At 38.2% G+C, this 17,821-nt stretch overlaps 1 protein-coding gene across 5 annotated transcripts in view; it reads left to right on the top strand.

Annotated features, from left to right (window-relative positions):
* LOC128738769 (uncharacterized) overlaps window positions 1-17,821 on the top strand; it is a 96,744-nt gene that overhangs the window by 60,822 nt on the left and 18,101 nt on the right. For all 5 annotated transcript variants that reach the window (XM_053834126.1, XM_053834127.1, XM_053834123.1 and 2 more), the window contains 3 exons: window positions 5,847-6,058; window positions 6,888-7,011; window positions 17,630-17,676. In XM_053834126.1, coding sequence (XP_053690101.1) covers window positions 5,847-6,058; window positions 6,888-7,011; window positions 17,630-17,676 — 383 coding nt within the window. The remainder of the gene's footprint in view (window positions 1-5,846; window positions 6,059-6,887; window positions 7,012-17,629; window positions 17,677-17,821) is intronic.

Genomic DNA, 17,821 nt, shown 5'->3' with positions numbered 1-17,821 from the left:
AATTTTTCGAATGAATTGGCGGTACCGGCCAAATGGCAACATATAACAATAAACAAGTTATTATGGTGTCATCGATGATTTTAAATTTCAGGTTCATGCCGCTCGGCTCGAGCAGCAGGAGGATTAACAACGCGGGACATGAAACCGGTTTAAAAATCCCGCATCACTGCATGCTCACGAACCACGTGCAGTGTGACACCAGTAATTAAATAACCTTTTCATCTCAAATGATATAGGTACACGCTGCCGGGCTGCTGCCCTAGCCGTGTCGGGAAGAGGTGAGAAAGGAAATTAGTCTGATGATTCCTCCGGCAGTTTACCCGGCATCAGTTAAAACCAAGCCGGGCCGTACCGGATGATTATGCCACCGGCACCGTAAAGACATGTTGCATGCGCATTTTGCACCTTTCGATTTTAGTTCGACGAAAAACTGAAAGGAAAAAGTAAAGCGCCCTACCTGTTGTTGATGGTGAGGATGATGATGATGGTGATGAGTTAATGGAGCAAATAGTTTTACTTTCTTCCAATTATGCTTCAACCACCCACAAGTGCCTTTTGAAGTGCAGATTGTATCCCTTCATTAACGTTACCTTGAACTAAAACTGATTAAACCATATAACAATTAGCTTCCCCAATGGCACTCTCTCTCTCTCGCCAAAAAGGTTAAGAAGTTGCCCTTAACCGCGCTGCTTTGCTAATTATTTCCCCTTCATCTGACAACAACCTGTTTCGACACTACTGACTGGACGACCTTGTTTCTCGTGCACAATCGACGCGACGGATCGGTCAGTGTGTTGATGTCTCAGCCTGCCCAATGGGGCTGTTATCATCATAAAACGCGTTCCCGCGCGCCGCGCTAGGTTTCCATGTTTGGCAAAATATCAATTACGACATTAAAATGCGCTGTTGAATCAGCAGTAGCTGCGAATGGTTGGAGATTGTGCGATTCAAACGAAGCTCGGTCGGTCAACCTCGGATTATGATTTCGATAAATGCAGTTCTAATGTAATCTAAAATAAAGGAAATTAACTCTGAATAAGATTTTGTTACAAGGTTTCCATATTTGCTTACTTACCTTTAGAAGTGCAAAGAAAGACGACCCTGTTGCTGAACTTAACAATATAGTCCAAAATCTGGAACAAAATTTGATAAAAATGTGGTCCAAGATATAGGTCCAGGTCCAAAATACGGTAGAGATTCAAACTACTCCAGGTCCAAGATCTGATTAAAAATATGGTCCAAAATATGGTTTATAATCTCGATCAAATCTCGATCAAAAAATGTGGTCCAGGATCTAGTCCAGGCCAAAATCTGTTGTTGGTCCAAAACGTGCTTCAAAATCTAGTCTCCCAAAATATTATTCAAAACCTGGTCCAAAAACTGACCCAGAATCTAATGGAGGTTCAACATCTGGTTCAGGTCCAGAATCTGGTCCAAAATATGGCCGAAATCCAATAAAAAATGTAGTCCAAAGTCTGGTCAAAACTCCAGTTCAAATCTGTTGCTGGTACAAATACGGTCCAGGTCCAGAAGCTGGTTAGTGGTTTAAAGTCTGATCAAAAATGTTGCCCAAGAGCTGTCTTATGGTGTACTCCAGTTTCAGAATCTGGACTAAAATTTGGTCCAGGACTAGAATCTGGTTAGTGCTTTAATATCTGATCAAAAATTTTGCCGAAAATCTGGTTTATATTTTGGTTCAATCCCAGAGTTTGAACTAAAATTTGATTCGACTAAAATCTGATAAAAATTGTGTCCCAGAATCGGGCCAAGGTCCACAATCTTTGATTTGATCCAAATGTGATCGAAAATGTGGTTCAAAGTTTTATCCAAAATCTGGTCCAAATCTGATGAAAATGTGGTTCAAAATTTGGTCCAGAATCTAACCAAAATCTCTTCCAAATTCTGAAACAAAAGTTAATGACAGCTGTTGGTTAAAAAACTGATCAAAACCCTAGGACCAAAAAATGACCAAAAATGTGGCCCAAAATCTGCTTTATAATCTGGGCCAGTTCCAAAATCTGGTCTAAAATTCCAAAACCAATTTCGATTCGAATTGGTCCAAAACCTGGTCCGAAATCTGATTAAAAAAAATATGAACCAAAACCTGGTCCAGCATGTAGTTTCGAATTGTTCATAAATTTGTAACAAAACGTGATAAAAATGTGGTCCAGAATTTAGTGCAAGTTCAGAAGCTGGTTGGTGGTTTATCGAAAATAATTAACCTGGAAGGAACACTGATTTAAGAAACGACGGAGAGCCAAACCTCTCGCGTTTTGGTAATAAATTTAAAAATTGTCATGAGGGAGATCTAAAAAGATAGGTTTTTATAGATTGGATGACCATGTGCTTAACTCGTGAAAAGAGTCACTGAAAACTCTGGGAACAGAAGATTTCGTATTCTACTAACATGCTCCAAAAACTTCAATCAGTAAAATTATACTAGCCGAACACCAAACTTTATGAACCAAACTTCAATATTTAAAAACCTCGTGGCGGGGGTCAGTCCCGGCGTAACGGTTAGCATTCACACCTCTTACGCTGAAGACCCGGGTTCAAATCCCAACCCCGCAGAAGCTGTTAAAGTGATTATAATCTAACAAAAAAAACCTCGTGTCAATCCTAGCAACCAATAACGAAATCGAGTCTGTACAACATGTTCCTTCTCGAATTTGAACCAAAATTTGGGAGTTTATGCGATTGATCGGTTGGGGCGAAAGCGCGTGGCACCATATGTTCCCATACGCCACCCAAGTGGGCTGCCGACTATGGGTTGGAATGACCACTTCTTGTGAGCATCAGTGAACGTTACAGCACAGTCGTTGTCAATCTGCCGTATTAGCAGCCGACTGGTACCATCAACATTGATGCCACCGTCGAAGAGGTTCTACAAAAACGACCCTCATGTTTAGGTGGAAGAGTTCACCTAAAAATTTGGCTGACATCGACCGATTCCGGTCGGTAAAGAAACGTCATGCAACTGGTAACTGGAGAGAAGTTCTTTTTAGAAGGGGCCCCTTTGCCTCTCAGTCACTTGTACACCTGTTATTGTTACGAAAATTCTCATAATGCAAGAAACAACCCCCTTTTTTCATTTGAATGTGTTTACACGTTTTGTCAGTTCCTCTCATGTTGTCCCTCAGCCACTTGTAAATCTGACTTCTTCCCGGTAACCCCTATAAATCGACAAAAAGCCTTTTACATTTTTGAACCTCCCCTTTGTTAATGGCCACCCCTTTCCCCCTATCAGAAATCCAGTAACTTGTACAACTGCTATCGTTCCAAATGCAAGAGGAACGCACCTCTTTGCCCATTTGAACCTTTCTCTTCCCCTGTAGCTTGTAAGACCATCACCCTCTTTTGTCAAACACGCCCACCCCCCGTCTGCGTTGATTCTTTTATGCCAAAATACATGTTTGACATGGCATTTCGGAGCTATAGCCTCCCCCCTTTTTGTCAACCCCCCAGTGCTGATTCTCTTATATCGAGTAACATGTGTGCCAAGTTTGGTGGAGAACGGTCAAGGCGTTCTGGAGTTATGGTGGAACATACATACTTACTCTCACTTTTTTATATTTGCCTATACCTATGCACTATGGGCAGGAAATTAAAATTTCGGGACAAATATATTTGCGGATAAACGGCATGTCTCAGCTCAATGTGGTCTTCGGCAACTTTTTGAATGAAAAAATGATGCATCTTTTGAAGGGGTCGTCCAATATTTAGGTGTTACTTTAACAACAATTTAAGTAATAACTTTTTCAGTAAATTTTTTTTCACCTTTTTGGTTTCAAAATATTAAAGATAAACCAATGTCAAGTACTTATTTCGAAGATATTAAACTTGTACCTGTCAGCAATAGACCTTTGTTTATAAACGACCCCTCAAATCACATTTCTTCTTGTAACATGTTTATTTCAACAGACAGCTCAATGTGATGTTCTAGACAACATGTTGCACATAAAAGAGGAAGATTTTTGCTGAAGACTGTTTTGCTTTTTCTGCATTAATTAAAACTGATTTTAGGTTGAAAACCGTCTGAGACTGAGGCTGAGACATGCCGTTTAACCGCGAATGTTTTTGTACCGAAATTTTAATTTCTGGCCCATAGTGCTATGGACAACCTCAATACTGAAATACGTTCTGTTTGTGAGTTTGCTACGATTTTTTTACAACAGATTATTGATTTTGTTTGGTTATTTTTATGAATTGGGTTGAAATTTGTCTTATATAGAGGAGAGGGGGAGGGGTTTAAAAATGAGGAACGTAATTAATGCACAGTCTAACTACTGTATTGGAAAAATCGTTCAAATAGTTCACGTTTCTCTTAAAGCTTGAAAACAAAAAACAGGCACACGAAAAACAAAGAAAAGGACTGATTAGAAAAAATTGAAGGCACAAATTGTACCGGACCGTTGCGTTATAGATATTTAACTCAACTCACGCAACTGTTCAGAGTTTAGTAAAAGATGGTAAAGAGCTAGTAACCGGAAGGTAGCTTGAATGATTTTCATAAATTCTTCATTTATTCCTTCTTTAAGGCTATCCATTGCCTTAGAGTACCAAATAATCTATCTCTGTTCTTCACTTCTCCATTCGTTCGAGTAACTATTGTAAAAAATTAATTCGAATAATATCGACTATATTCATGAACAAAAACAAGGCACACATACGGTTCAATCCAAGTTTATTACGTCAAGTGATCTGAAATTTTGGATACAAAAAAATGTCTCTATCCTTGAGCTGGTTTCACGATTTTTACTTAGCCAAAACTTTGTTCACAAGGCGTTTCCGCCAATTAATGTGTGAATAAATCAATAGTTTTTTGTAGAGAGATATTTTCATGGCACCTATCAACAAATAATAACAGCGTGATAGGTGTGCATTAGCCGATTAGATTGTACACTCATTAAAAGGCACCGTTGCTAGTAAATGTAGGTTCATAACATATACTAAAAGATGTCAGAACAATACTAATTTATTTTTTGTTCTTCCTACCCTGTTTAGCGCCCAAAACTGTACCCCCATACGCCGAAGCCGGTTGCCTCAAGCATTTTGTTTGGTTTCATGTTCATAAACAGTCAGAGCTAGTCAAAACACACGAGATAAATGAAAGCAAATTTTTGTTTTTTGTCTGACGATTTGTTACCCTTACTTTTAAGGCCTAAAGCTACAATCTGTTGTGAAACACATTTAGCCAAAACTTGATGCAATAAGCAACAAAGTTTCATTGAACTTCGCACGTTTGAAGGATTACAGTTATCATGGCTTAAGTATATTTGTTTTAACTTAGAAGTCTTAAATGCAGGAAATGCAGGGAAATGAATTATGATTAAGAGTAGACAAAGTTGCGCTACGCATTTCGCTTTCGGAAGTGATCGAAAGGCATAATTACGTTATCACTAATTGCAAAATTAATCCCATCATTTCCTATTTATAAGCACACTAAGCACGTTCGTGTCTCTCTTTAGTTCGCAACCAAGGCCGAACTAGTAGTAGCATGTTATAAATTATTAATTTAGCAGTTTAGAAAAAAATATTCGTGAAACTTCAAGCGCTGTCTATCTCAGCACGTGAATGTGTGTTCTAAAAGCACTTATCTCGAAAGCACAATCTTGCATGTAATCACCTCTGTAAAAGCTAAACTACACTAAACTATAAAACGAAGCCATCGTTTTCCTCCAACGAAGGGTAATTATTCTTAGCTTCACTTTTCACACAAATGCGTCATGGCCTCCACCTTTACGTCTTCAATTAAGCACACGCGTCGTTTGAGCATTCTGTCTCTATCGTCGCTATCGCAACAGGAAAATCAACACTACTAATATAGATTTGTTTCCATTTTACAGATCTGCCAATATGCGAAAACCAAAAGTATCCCGACAGCCCCAGCGATCAGCACTTCCAGCTGCGGAAGCTGCTGCAGCGCATCCTGGACGAGGTTGCCAAGCTGCCGGAACTGTTGAACCAAAGCGGACATCCACTGCGGCCGGAAGAACACTTGCCGTACTTTAGTCCCAAGAAGTACGAACAACTGCTGGCGACGGCCGTGCTGAACAAGGTAAAATTGCTTTATCGTTTCGTTCGTTCGTTTTGTTTGCTGTTTGTAGCGTGACTGCGAATGCGGGAAATTGTGGGTCACTTTTCACGAGGAATTGACCATTTGCAGAATACTAAAATCCAATGCCTGATAATTTAAATTTGTTACATAGTTCATCCTTTGTTCCTTCCAAATATTTGCGATGTTTTCGGTAATATTTAAAACTTTTGGCCTGAAGTGTAGTGTGTTCAAACTCTTGACTGTCCAAATAATGTCAAATATGTTGATTAAAAAAATCTCACCGTATTAAGTTTTTGACAATCTTCGTTGGATTCGTTGGAAGTTCATATTAGAATAAATACCTTAGAGCACTAGAAACTAACCATCGTCTCACCCCTCGCCGCTCACGCGATGACCGATAAACTTCTAAGGTTTCGATATGACCGCATGTCTCCTATCTAACGTCGCACCCGCCGCGGTCCGGCCAAAGAGGAAAATTATGTCTTACTGCCCATTATGTACTGCGAATAGACAACATCTACCTTTCGGGTTCACATCGCCTCAGTCTGAGTTTTCCTTCGGAACTGTGATAACGAAACTTTGACGCCCGGTTCGGTTCGATAGACAAAGTCCTTTTATCGACCCTTGTACTTATCTTGAACATTACTTTTGATAACTGCAAACAACATTCTCCCATCTTTGGTTTATCTAATTAATTTCCAATCGGCAGTGTGCAGTGTCAAGTGAAGTTTGGCTGTTTTTGAGTAGTGCAAAACACTCACCATGACCGTGCTGACCATCGTGCTGTGTACAATCTATCTCTATTTTGTCTGTGAATATTTTCTCCTAGGTGGTAGAGGACTATCGCAATCCGAAAAACTTTGAGCACGAGCAAAAGAAACCGGAAGCGAAAGAGGCGGATCCAGCTGCAGCCGCCGGAACCACCTTCGACATCAACCATAACAAGGTGCCTGGTAAGTAGTTGAAAAATTATTTCCTTGAAAAAAAAACTGTTTCGTCCAGTTTCGTAGCACAGTGTTGCATTCACCTGTAGCTTATTAATCAGCTGGTGACATGGCTTTCAACTAATCTAGCTTATGAGCAAAAAAACGAGAAGTTTTTAAATCAAAATTAAAACTCATCGCCATCGTACAGAATGACACGACAAAAGGAATTCCTATTCTATCGATTCCGTTCTACTGGCACCATTTCGTTCGCTGAAGGTAGTCTTCGGAAGAAGCGCCTTTCTCGATCACGTGTTTAAATTACTTGGACTTATGGCCTGCAAACTGTAATAAGAAACAGGGAAGGCAAGAAAAAGAAAGCGCCTAAATTGGCTCAGACAGTATGTTTACTTACAACTATAAGTATACTAGTAGGAAAACGGTTTGCCAAAGTGGAATGTGAGTCGCAAATTTTCATGCAAATGTACGCGAATGCTAATTAATATGTCGCCATAGTCTGGAGTAAGCGAAAGTTTTCGGAATGCACAATTAAATCGTTACAACAATTCAGGAAAAAATTTTAAATTCACAAAGGAACAGTGTGATATTTTGAATGGAAAAGAACTGTTTTCATTTAAAATAGAAAAAAAATAGTTTGACTAAGGCAAACAATTTACTTTTAATTAAATTGAATTGAATTGATTGCATTTTTAAACCTTTCTTTTGGATTTGCTTTAAAGTAGTACACCAAACTTAGTTTTGAAGCACTGACTGCAAATACGCATTAATTTTCTTACTGCACCTCTGGTTTGTAGGAAATTTTCAAAAAACATATTCGGAAAGAAGTGGACAAAAGTAAATTGCAAGATTTCATGGTGTCTCAATTGTGACGTCTTTGTTTCAAAAGCTAAACAAACGAGAACTGACAAAAGTTCAACCATTTAAAACAGAGAGAATCGAGCAAATTTCATGAAAGTGTTGTTGCAAATGTTCTTAATAAGTAAAAGAGCAATACTGAAGTTTTTGGAGCGTCTTAGTAGAATACGAAACCTGAAATTGAAAACTATTCTAATTAATTTCTACTATCTATATTTATTCGTGACAGATACGTATTTCGCCAACGACTTGCAGGCTTCATCAGTGTCTGTTTTCGAAGTTCGATATTCTATTTTAAGAACTTTTTCACAGCAAACCTACAAAGACTGGACTCATAAGATGTGTGCTGAAGTTTAAAATTGTTCTAGGATCTTTTTCTTTCATTGATGCAGGTTTTAATAGATAAAATTATCCTATCCGAGCATAGGGCCTTAAGTGCCTTAAGTGTCCGAGCATAGAGGACTACACCCAACCTAATAAATCGACAGTGCTTTAGACTTTACGGAACCATATAGTTACTACAATCGTTCAGGAGTTTCACAGGGCGGTAACTTAGGACCGTTAATATTCTTTATATTTAGCTTATTTTTAACGTTTATTTTGTGATACGTCCTGATAGCTAAATGTTATATCTAAAAATAAAAAATAAGAAAACTTATCCAATTTAATTCTACTATGTGTATTTTATTCAATGACAGATACGTATTTCGCCTACGACTTGCAGGCTTCCTCAGTGTCTGTTTTCGAACACAGACACTGAGGAAGCCTGCAAGTCGTAGGCGAAATACGTATCTGTCATTGAATAAAATACACATAGTAGAATTAAATTGGATAAGTTTTCTTATTTTTTATTTTTAGGTTTCGTATTCTACTAAGACGCTCCAAAAACTTCAGTAAATGTTATATGTTGATGACTCCTCGTTGTGTGAAGACTGGAGGCAAACCGCTTTTCCAATAGGTTCCTAAGTTCCATTATAGACATAGCCCAAACTTTCCGGGATCCATGATGTTTGCGAGCTCTTTAGTTTTCATTGGTACGGTCCAATTTCGAAGCGGTTTATGGTGTGGAGCATGTTAACAATGTGAAGCATGCGTTCCCCTCCGTGGAATACCCCTCGCCTGCATACTTTGAAGCGAGTACGCAACGCTTGGCAGCGGAAATATCGAAAATTTCGTACTGATGAGACCAGATGTAACTGTAAACGGACAGGTGCTGACTATCGACGACTGAATGCTAGCTTATACAAGAGCTATGTTATGCGGATGCAAACTGACCTTCGCAGGAACCCAAAGCAATTTTGGAATTTCGTGAATTCGAAGCGAAAAAAGTCTAATATTCCCTCGAATGTTAGCCTCGATGGTACTGAAGCAACGTCGACATTGGATTCATGCGAATTATTTGCAAAATCTTTCGCTTCAGTTTTTGCCGACAGTACTGCTTCTGATTTAGATGCGGAGATAGCTTCCGAGTTTGTACCGTTCGACTTAGTTGATTTAGATACCTTTGAAATCACTACGAATATGATAGTTCTCGCCGTAAAAAAACTAAAGGCTTCGTTTTCCTCTGTCCCGGACGGGATTTCAGCAATTGTTTTTTTCCCGCTGTGCATCTGTAGCGGCGAAACCGCTATGTCGAATATTTAACAGGTCGTTTGAGCAAAGAAAGTTGCCGGCGATTTGGAAGCAGTCTTATATGTTCCCAGTTTTCAAATCTGGTGACCGGCAAAATATAAGAAATTATCGTGGCATAACTAGCGAATCTGCAGGATTTCACATTAACTTTTACTTTTACGTAAATTTTCCAGACTTTGCGCATCACAACATTTTGTTGAGTGGTTATATTCTGATTTAAGTGTTCGAACGCTACGCGTGCAGCTCAATTCATGTCTATCCTCCCCATTTACAAATAGATCGGTGGTACCACAAGGCAGCAATATGGGCCCATTGCTTTTTCTCGTTATATTTTAATGACGTTGCTTTACTTTCGGGCGATGGATGTAAGTTGATATACGCGAACGATTTGAAACTATATCTCTCTGCTGTTCGATCCATTGAAGATTGCCGAAATTTACAAAAGTTGCTTGACACTTTCATCAATTGGTGTCGCAAGAACTGGCTCATCGTCAGCACGGCTAAACGTCAGATTATGACCTTCCATCGAACTGTCAGCCCTATATTCTTCGAATATAATATTGATGGCCAAGTGCTTAAGAGAGTTGAACATGTTAACGACGTTTTCGATACCAAGCTATGTTTTAATCAGAATCGTTCGAATGTAATTTCAAAAGTAAACCGGCAGCTCGGTTTCATAACAAAGATTGAAGGGGACTTTAAGGATCCGTACTGTTTAAAGTTCTTGTATTGTTCTCTGGTGAGACCAATATTGGAAAACGCAGGATGCATCATATGCAATATGAAATTGAAATTTCAACATTTAGAGATAGGATTAGGACAAATTGATTGTATAGTAATATGAATTTTATGTGTTTTGATTTTCAGGTTCTTATAATATGCGATCATTTTTAAAAAACTTTTCCAGATCATTAGCCGAGTTTTTCCGACTTTTCCGTGTTTAAAAACGTTTTCGGCAATTTGAAACTCAATTTGTGATTGTTTTAAAATTCGGGATTTGGAGCAAACACTATCTTTGCAGGGTAGTTGTCCTGCATTCTTGCAGCATGCCCTGCCCATGCAGCATCCGTCCAACTTTAGCCTGTCTAATGAGCGTCTTATACAAGTTACACTTTGTACGGGGGCTTAGTCTACTAGTAAAGCACATAGTAAGCACAACTTCCGCCGATAATACGCCTCTGAATCTCACGGCTGGTGTCATAGTTTGCCGCTACCAGCAGGACCGGCGCTAGCCAATTTGTCGCTCCAAGCAAATCCTCAAAATGACGCCCCCAGAATTTAGTCTTAAAAGTAAGGTAGATTTATCCAGATAGATATTGCATTTATCACGAAGTCGAAATTACAAAATTGTTTATTTGACACTTTCTATGCCTTTAAAATTAATGTTTGCGTCCCATCTAATCAATTTTACTTTTTATTCCAGACTAGTCGCTCATAAACATAAAATAAATTGTAAAAGTATCGCAATAAGCCAAATGCTTAGCATTTGTCAAAACATGTTTAAGCTTCCTGCAGGTATTTTGACGATTATTTTCATGCTTCCAATGTCACAGAGAAAACTGAAAGCATTATCTGATGCTTCTTTAACTGTTCGAATCTAAATTTGAAGCATACTGCATCTAGTACATCTAATAAATTAAAAAATGTTTTCGTAAAATTAATAACAGTATCTAAAGCCTTCTACTCTAAATTTCAGAGTGAAATCGGTTTGTCATTGGCTCAATATGAAAAAAGTTTCTTCTTGTGGCAGGAGCGGATTCAGTCCTCGAACACAAGTGACACATCAAAGTCACAGTTAAGCGCCATTTCTCTTGTATAATGATCGGAGTTTCGAAACCCATTATCAGAATGAAAAACTTTCAAAAACCGAAGAAGTTCAGTTTAGAATTCCTGTTGCTTCAGAAACTTCGTCCTCATACCTTGCTGCTTCATCAACAGATGAATCTGCGGATTGCTGATTTTAAAGAGATTCGAAAATCTCTACCGAAATTTTTTTTTAAATAATTTAATAGCGTCAATATAATCATTCTACCCCACTTATCTTAGTATTTTAATTGTTATGTTTTGTAGCAAGTAGGTTTTCATCAGAATAATCAAGGCTGTAATTTTGTAGCACTGCAACTCGGACTCGGCGGAGTACAAACGGAAAGCGGAGAATGGTGTGGGTGTTTGAACCACAACCTAAAGAGATCCGCATAATAGATCTGACGAAAACCGGGGCATTATAGTGGGCCGGTCACGTCGCGAGAATGTCAGACGATTGTGCAGTAAAACCTGTTCTCTTCAAGACCTCCATCGGCATTAGGAATAGAGGGACTCAACATGCTAGATGGCTCGACTAGATTGAAGCCGATTTGCTTCTGTCGAGACGCTCAACGAATTGGCGACAAGTAGCCCAGGACCAAATAGAAGAAGGAGGAGAGTTTTATATAAACCACTTATTTATTTAATGCTCTAGTTTTTTTAATGTAGCCGAAAAGGCGCCCCCCCTCAAAGTGACGCTCCAAGCAGCTGCATGTTTTGCTTAAGGGAAGCGCCGGTCCTGGCTATCAGAGAGCCTAGATAGACAAATTCGTCGACTACCTCAAACTCATGGTCGTCGATCATCGCGGCCCGGCGTCGGTTGACCTCGATTCCGCTAGTCCTCTGTGTGATTCGAATGATCTTGACAATCCGAACACAACACTGTGTACCGTCCATCGTTGATTGAATCAGTTTGATGAGCTTCCTGGGGAAGCTGTTCTCGTCCTTGATTTTCCATAGCACTTTCCGGTCGATGATATCATATGCGGCTTTGAAATCAAATGGTGCTTGGGAACTCAGGGTATTCACGGCCCTTTTGGAGGACCTGCCGCAATGTAAATATTTGATCCGTTGTAGACTGACCTTCGATGAAGCTCGCTTGACAGGTTCCCATAAATCTGTTTGCAATTGGTGGTAAGAGACGGTGATCGTTCGATAGTTCTCACAATGCAACTTGTCATCCTTCTTGAGATCGGACAGATAATCCAATCTTTCCACTCCTCCGGTATTTGTTCTGTAGCCCAAATTCTAACAATTAGCCAGTGCATATCGAACGGCTTGTTTTTCTGGTCCCATTTGCCATCTTTCCCAGTCAGTTTATTGTTCTTTAGCTGCATGATGACCTCCTTAACTACGCCTCGCGTTGGGGCTGGCATCTCATTCTGGTTTGTTGCACCAGCTTCCTGGACGCCATTCAGGTGTTCATCGAAGTGCTGATTCTACATTTCAGACACCTAAGATCGTCTGTCGAAATACTGCTATTTTTATCCCGACACATTTCGGCTCGTGGTACAAAGCCTTTGCGGGATTCATTCAGTTTCTGATAGAACTTTCGCGTTACCTGAGAATAATGCGGCCCCTTCAACTCTGCTGCATATTCCTGCTCTTCTAGTGAATGCATTTTGATTGTTGCTCCTCCTCTTCCCGCAGCGCAGCTTCAAGTAAGTGCGCGTAGTTTGCGGCGACGTCTGGCTGCTTTAGCCGAGCGAGATTTAACCTAGGCTGGCGTCAGTACCGAATGTTGTTCACAACGGAGAGTTTTGGACGCATTTAACCATCATTAGGTACCTAGTGGTCCGAGCCAATGTTAGCGCTTCGATAGACGTTAGATGTCAATAATGTCTAAGAAATGACGACCGTCGATCAAAACGTGGTCGATGTGTGATTCTGTCTGCTTTGATGACCTCCACGTGTACTTGTGATGGATTCTGTGCTGGAAAAAGGTACTACGTACGGCCATGTTCTTGGAGGCGGTAAAGTCGATAAGTCTTAGGCCCATTTCATTGGTCAGCTGGTGTGCGCTGAACCCTCCAATCACCGGTTTGTATTCCTCCTCCTGGCTGACCTGAGCATTAAAGTCCCCGATGACGATCTTGTATCTTCTATATCATGTTTCGGGCCGCGGTCATATTCACTCTTCAACTGCGCATAGAATTCATCCTTGTCTTTATCGGTACTTCTGAGGCCTTTTCTGAGGTACTTCTGTGTTGCTCTGGTAGATGGTGCTCCCTTGAGAGATCGGCAGTTCCACGTGCCAAGTTTACAAGCCAGTCTTTTTTCCTCGCGTGAGTCTAATTCGAATGAAGCTCGAAAGAGCCCTCCTTCCCTTTCAGCATACGACGGACATAGGAGGAGCATAGCATAGGGCACATAGGAGCATAGGAGTTGCTGAATAAGAGGCTGTGAACCACTGCACACTGGTCCAGAAACGAAAGTTAAGTGGAAACTTACTTTTGCGACTAAGCGATTTATAATAGGTTCCTATAATTTTCAGCAAAGTTGTTCAACTCTAAAAGACAATTAATGCGAAATCAACGACTAAGTTCCAGTTTGACTTGTAAACACATAATCCATAATAACTTTTTAGCAGAAAGAGATAGAAGGATAATTTCTTCAACAAAGTTGTGGCTAAAGATCATATAAGTAACTTTGCCAAAAACATAGTAGGCGTATTTTTAGGCGTTTTTAACTCACATGGTGTTTTACAAGACATCTCAAAAATCACTTTTTCGCTGATTACTTCAAATGCAGTGGTTTTATTGCCTCATAATGTTTTACACAATTGGTTATCTTATCAAAAGACATATTGTTGTAGAACATTGCATGTTGAAAACTCATACGTATAACGAGTTCTAAAGTTTTTCCTGTGTTTTTTCGGTCTATTTTGGAATAGAATATCTCAAAAAGGGGCAAACGAAAAAAATCAAACTTGGCCATTTCTGAAAGCTTGGAGTTTTATCTCAAACATATGTGGAAATAAAAAACTGGGTTTTTCTCTAACTCGAGTAATTTCAGTTTAATCATTTCATGTTTGACCATTTTCTACTATGCAGCATTTTCCAATATCTTCTTGAAGACGATTAAAGCCAACATATCAATAGTAAAAAAGAAATTTCTCGTACCATGACACAATTTCTTCTGATTGTCACGTAAAATAGTTTTCGAACTCCGGATAAGTTAAGGGATCTAGTTTTTCGACCTTGTGCTAGTTTTCGAACCACTGCTAAAATATTCACCAAATAAGTTTTTATAACGGTAGTTTTTACAATTGTTTATAGTCAAGATATATGGGCTTCTCCCGTCATCCAATCCCTACATATTGTAAATATAGAATATAATACCAAATACAAAATAATATAAAATGCAGAGGTTTTAGTGTGCATGTAATTGACCTCTCAGAAATAGTCAGAAAGCTTTTTCTTAATAGTATCAGTCGACATGTTTAAGTTTAGTATGTTTCTAAAATTGTTTATTAGCTGCATACAGCGATAGACTGGTTCATTGCGCGCGTAGATTGTTCGACGGTGGTTTAGAGTGAAGGGCCTTGGTCTGCACAGAACTACTGTACTCTGGTTAGCAGTTATCCTGGATTACAAATAATCACTGTTATATCGTCCTCTCTGCAAATATTCTATATTCTATTCCAAAATGTCAAAATTCTTTTCTATTCCAAAATAGACTAAAAAAACACAGGAAAAACGTTAGAACTCGTTATACGTATGAGTTTCCAACATACAATGTTCTACAAAAATATGTCTTTTGATAAGATAACCAACTTTGTAAAACATTATAATGCAATAAACCATTGCATTTGAAGTAATCAGCGAAAAAGTGATTTTTGACAGGTCTTTTTATAAAACACCCTGTAAGTTAGAAACGCCTAAAAATACGCCTACTATGTCTTTGGAAAAGTTACTTATATAATCTTTAGCTACAACTTTGTAGAAGGAATTATCCTTCTATCTCTTTCCTTTAAAAAGTTATTTTGTGTTATATGTTTACAAGCCAAACTGGAGCTTACTCGTTGATTTTGCATTAATTGTCTTTTAGAGTTGTACAAGTTTGCTGAACATTGTGGGGAGCTATTTTGAACCACAAAAAGCTTTCCACTTAATTTTCGCTGCTGGACCACTGTGCACTGTAGGGTCTATTTTATGCCTACAGGTGAACAAGGCACCGACGCACAGTGGGACGGTTTCAAAAAAGGCGGAAAAACTAAGTTTTTTGCATTGGTGTTTTTAAAAAAGCTTCTTGCTTTTCAAAGTACTTTTTTGTTATACAAAAAAAAAATTGTATTAAGGGGGTGGGTCAAAAATTAATCAATTTAACTTTTTTATTTAAAGCCCAAAATAAACAATCCCTCAGAAAAAGTTGTACAAAGTGTTATTTAAGGAGTTTTTGTTGAAGAAAGAAAACTTCTATCTCATAAGGGGAAGAAGTTATACTGCTACGAACTAATGTATCCCCTTAATACCAATTTTTCTAATTTTTTTTTTTGTTATTTTCATTTCAACACAGTTTTGATGTTCCACAAAGTCTAACATAGTACTATATGAAAATATGAAAATCTTTTTTTCCTTTTTTAGGGGGACTTAAACTACTTTGTTCATTGAATCGAACTTTTGTTGTGTTATTCGATCTACACTATACGATTTCTCGAATTGAAACACGTTCCTTTCTATAGGCTTCAATGCTTCCCTATTCGTTTTCACTCAAATAACTTCGTTTTGACAGTTCGAATAAACTGTTGTACTGTTGCGATATAATAAATGAAACAATACTTTTCTGCTTACTTACTTTTAGTAACTTACTTTTCATCAGCAACTAATTGACTGGATTAAATGTTTGATTTTATTTGTTCGTCTTGGTCACTTTCTTTCTCGTTCTTTCTTCCTAAAATCTCATGAAATATGAACGCAGAATATTTTTTAAGATGACTTAAGATCCTGTGAAAATTTTTTAAAGGTGTTTTAACCCAGAAGGTCATTCACCATTTTTACGAAATTGTTTATGATCGATGGTGTAATCAAAATTAGCGGAATTTAAACGTGAAAAAGTTTTTCTTTATTTCAACATTCGTTTTAACCTAAACTTACAATTCAATCAGATATATACGGTAATTAGTTACCTTTTGCTCTTTATTTTCTGCAGCAGACGCTTTATTTTAGAGCTTCGAGAAAGATCTATCTATACATCTGGTTTCAGATTTTCACTAGTACAGAAAAAAGGAGAGAACGAAACACCGTTTTCTCAAATCATAAAAAAACTTAGCAGGAATAGAAAGCCTAGGTCGTTTGTTAGAACATCTCCAGCAAAAGATGGCGATAAAAAAAACAAAACGCCGGATAAGATAAACCAAACCCCGCGGTTAGTAATTTCGATAGTCACCGCTTTGAAACTTCCACAGTGAAACTTTTGTCCACTACGATTCTTTCTCCTTTATTTCGATTAAACGAAAAGAGAAGTTGTGCTCGGACAACTTATCCCTTACAGCGAGAGCGGTGATGCATTTGGAACGACTTGTAATTGGCCAGCGAAGCGAAAAATCCTTTTCGATTTGGTACTCAACGTCGATTCTGACCGTGTGACGGAAGCGGAAGTGTGTGCGACGACAAACTGTGTTTTATTGTCTGAATTGAAAAATTTATTTGAGCAATTTGAAACTTTCAAAACAGGAAATTTGGATATTAAATTATAGATCGATTCAGTATTGATAACTAAGAGAAAAATTTAGATGATTTAGAAAGAAAAGAAAAAAAATGAGACTTAAATTTTTGATCAATAATGCCACAAGTGGAACATAGGACACGAAGCTTAAACATAAAATATAACTACTAAAATACATGCCTTTTTGCGACGCTTCTTTCTGTTTTATGCTTTAGTAGTAACCGTAAGCCCTTTCGGATGAAAAATGACAAAATGCAAGCGCCGCTTAATTTTGCTTGATTTTAACGCTACCGCTGTTTTGCTTCAAATGCTGCTGCTAGAAAATAACACTATTTCTGCTCTACCTCCAAGTGCAACGTCACTTTAGCAATAAGAAAACTGTGAAAGCGGAGACTTGTCGGTCTAAATCTATTATTTATTTATTGTTATAGATATGTATTTAGCTTCTGATTTTCAGACTTCAACTATGCTTTTAAAATGATGCAACTGCCACTCAGAAGCGAAAGGCGCATCTGTTTGAACAATAAATAAATAGTAGAATCGAAAAAAAAGTGATGAAGTATATTAATCATTGGAGAAAAAAATCCTAACTTGTTTTCGATCGAAATTATGACATTTTAAATTAAGTTTTATTTTCTACTTTCTCTCTTTTTTATTCGACTAACTGAAGGAAAAAGTCTGCTAAACAAAGACAATCTCAGGCAGATGTCATTGAATGTGAGTATATTCTGTTCAACTAACCTAACCAAATCTGAACTGATCTACTATGCAAACCAGTTTTTTTTTAAAGTTACCTTACTTAAAAACTTAATACATTTGCTCTTCAAGCAAATTCAGTTCAGATCCTCGATCTCTCATAGAT

Source organism: Sabethes cyaneus, chromosome 2 (genome assembly GCF_943734655.1).
Source record: "Sabethes cyaneus chromosome 2, idSabCyanKW18_F2, whole genome shotgun sequence".
Classification (NCBI taxonomy): domain Eukaryota; kingdom Metazoa; phylum Arthropoda; class Insecta; order Diptera; family Culicidae; genus Sabethes; species Sabethes cyaneus.
The sequence above is the reverse complement of the archived record's forward strand: the minus strand, read 5'-3'. Positions and strand labels throughout refer to the sequence as shown.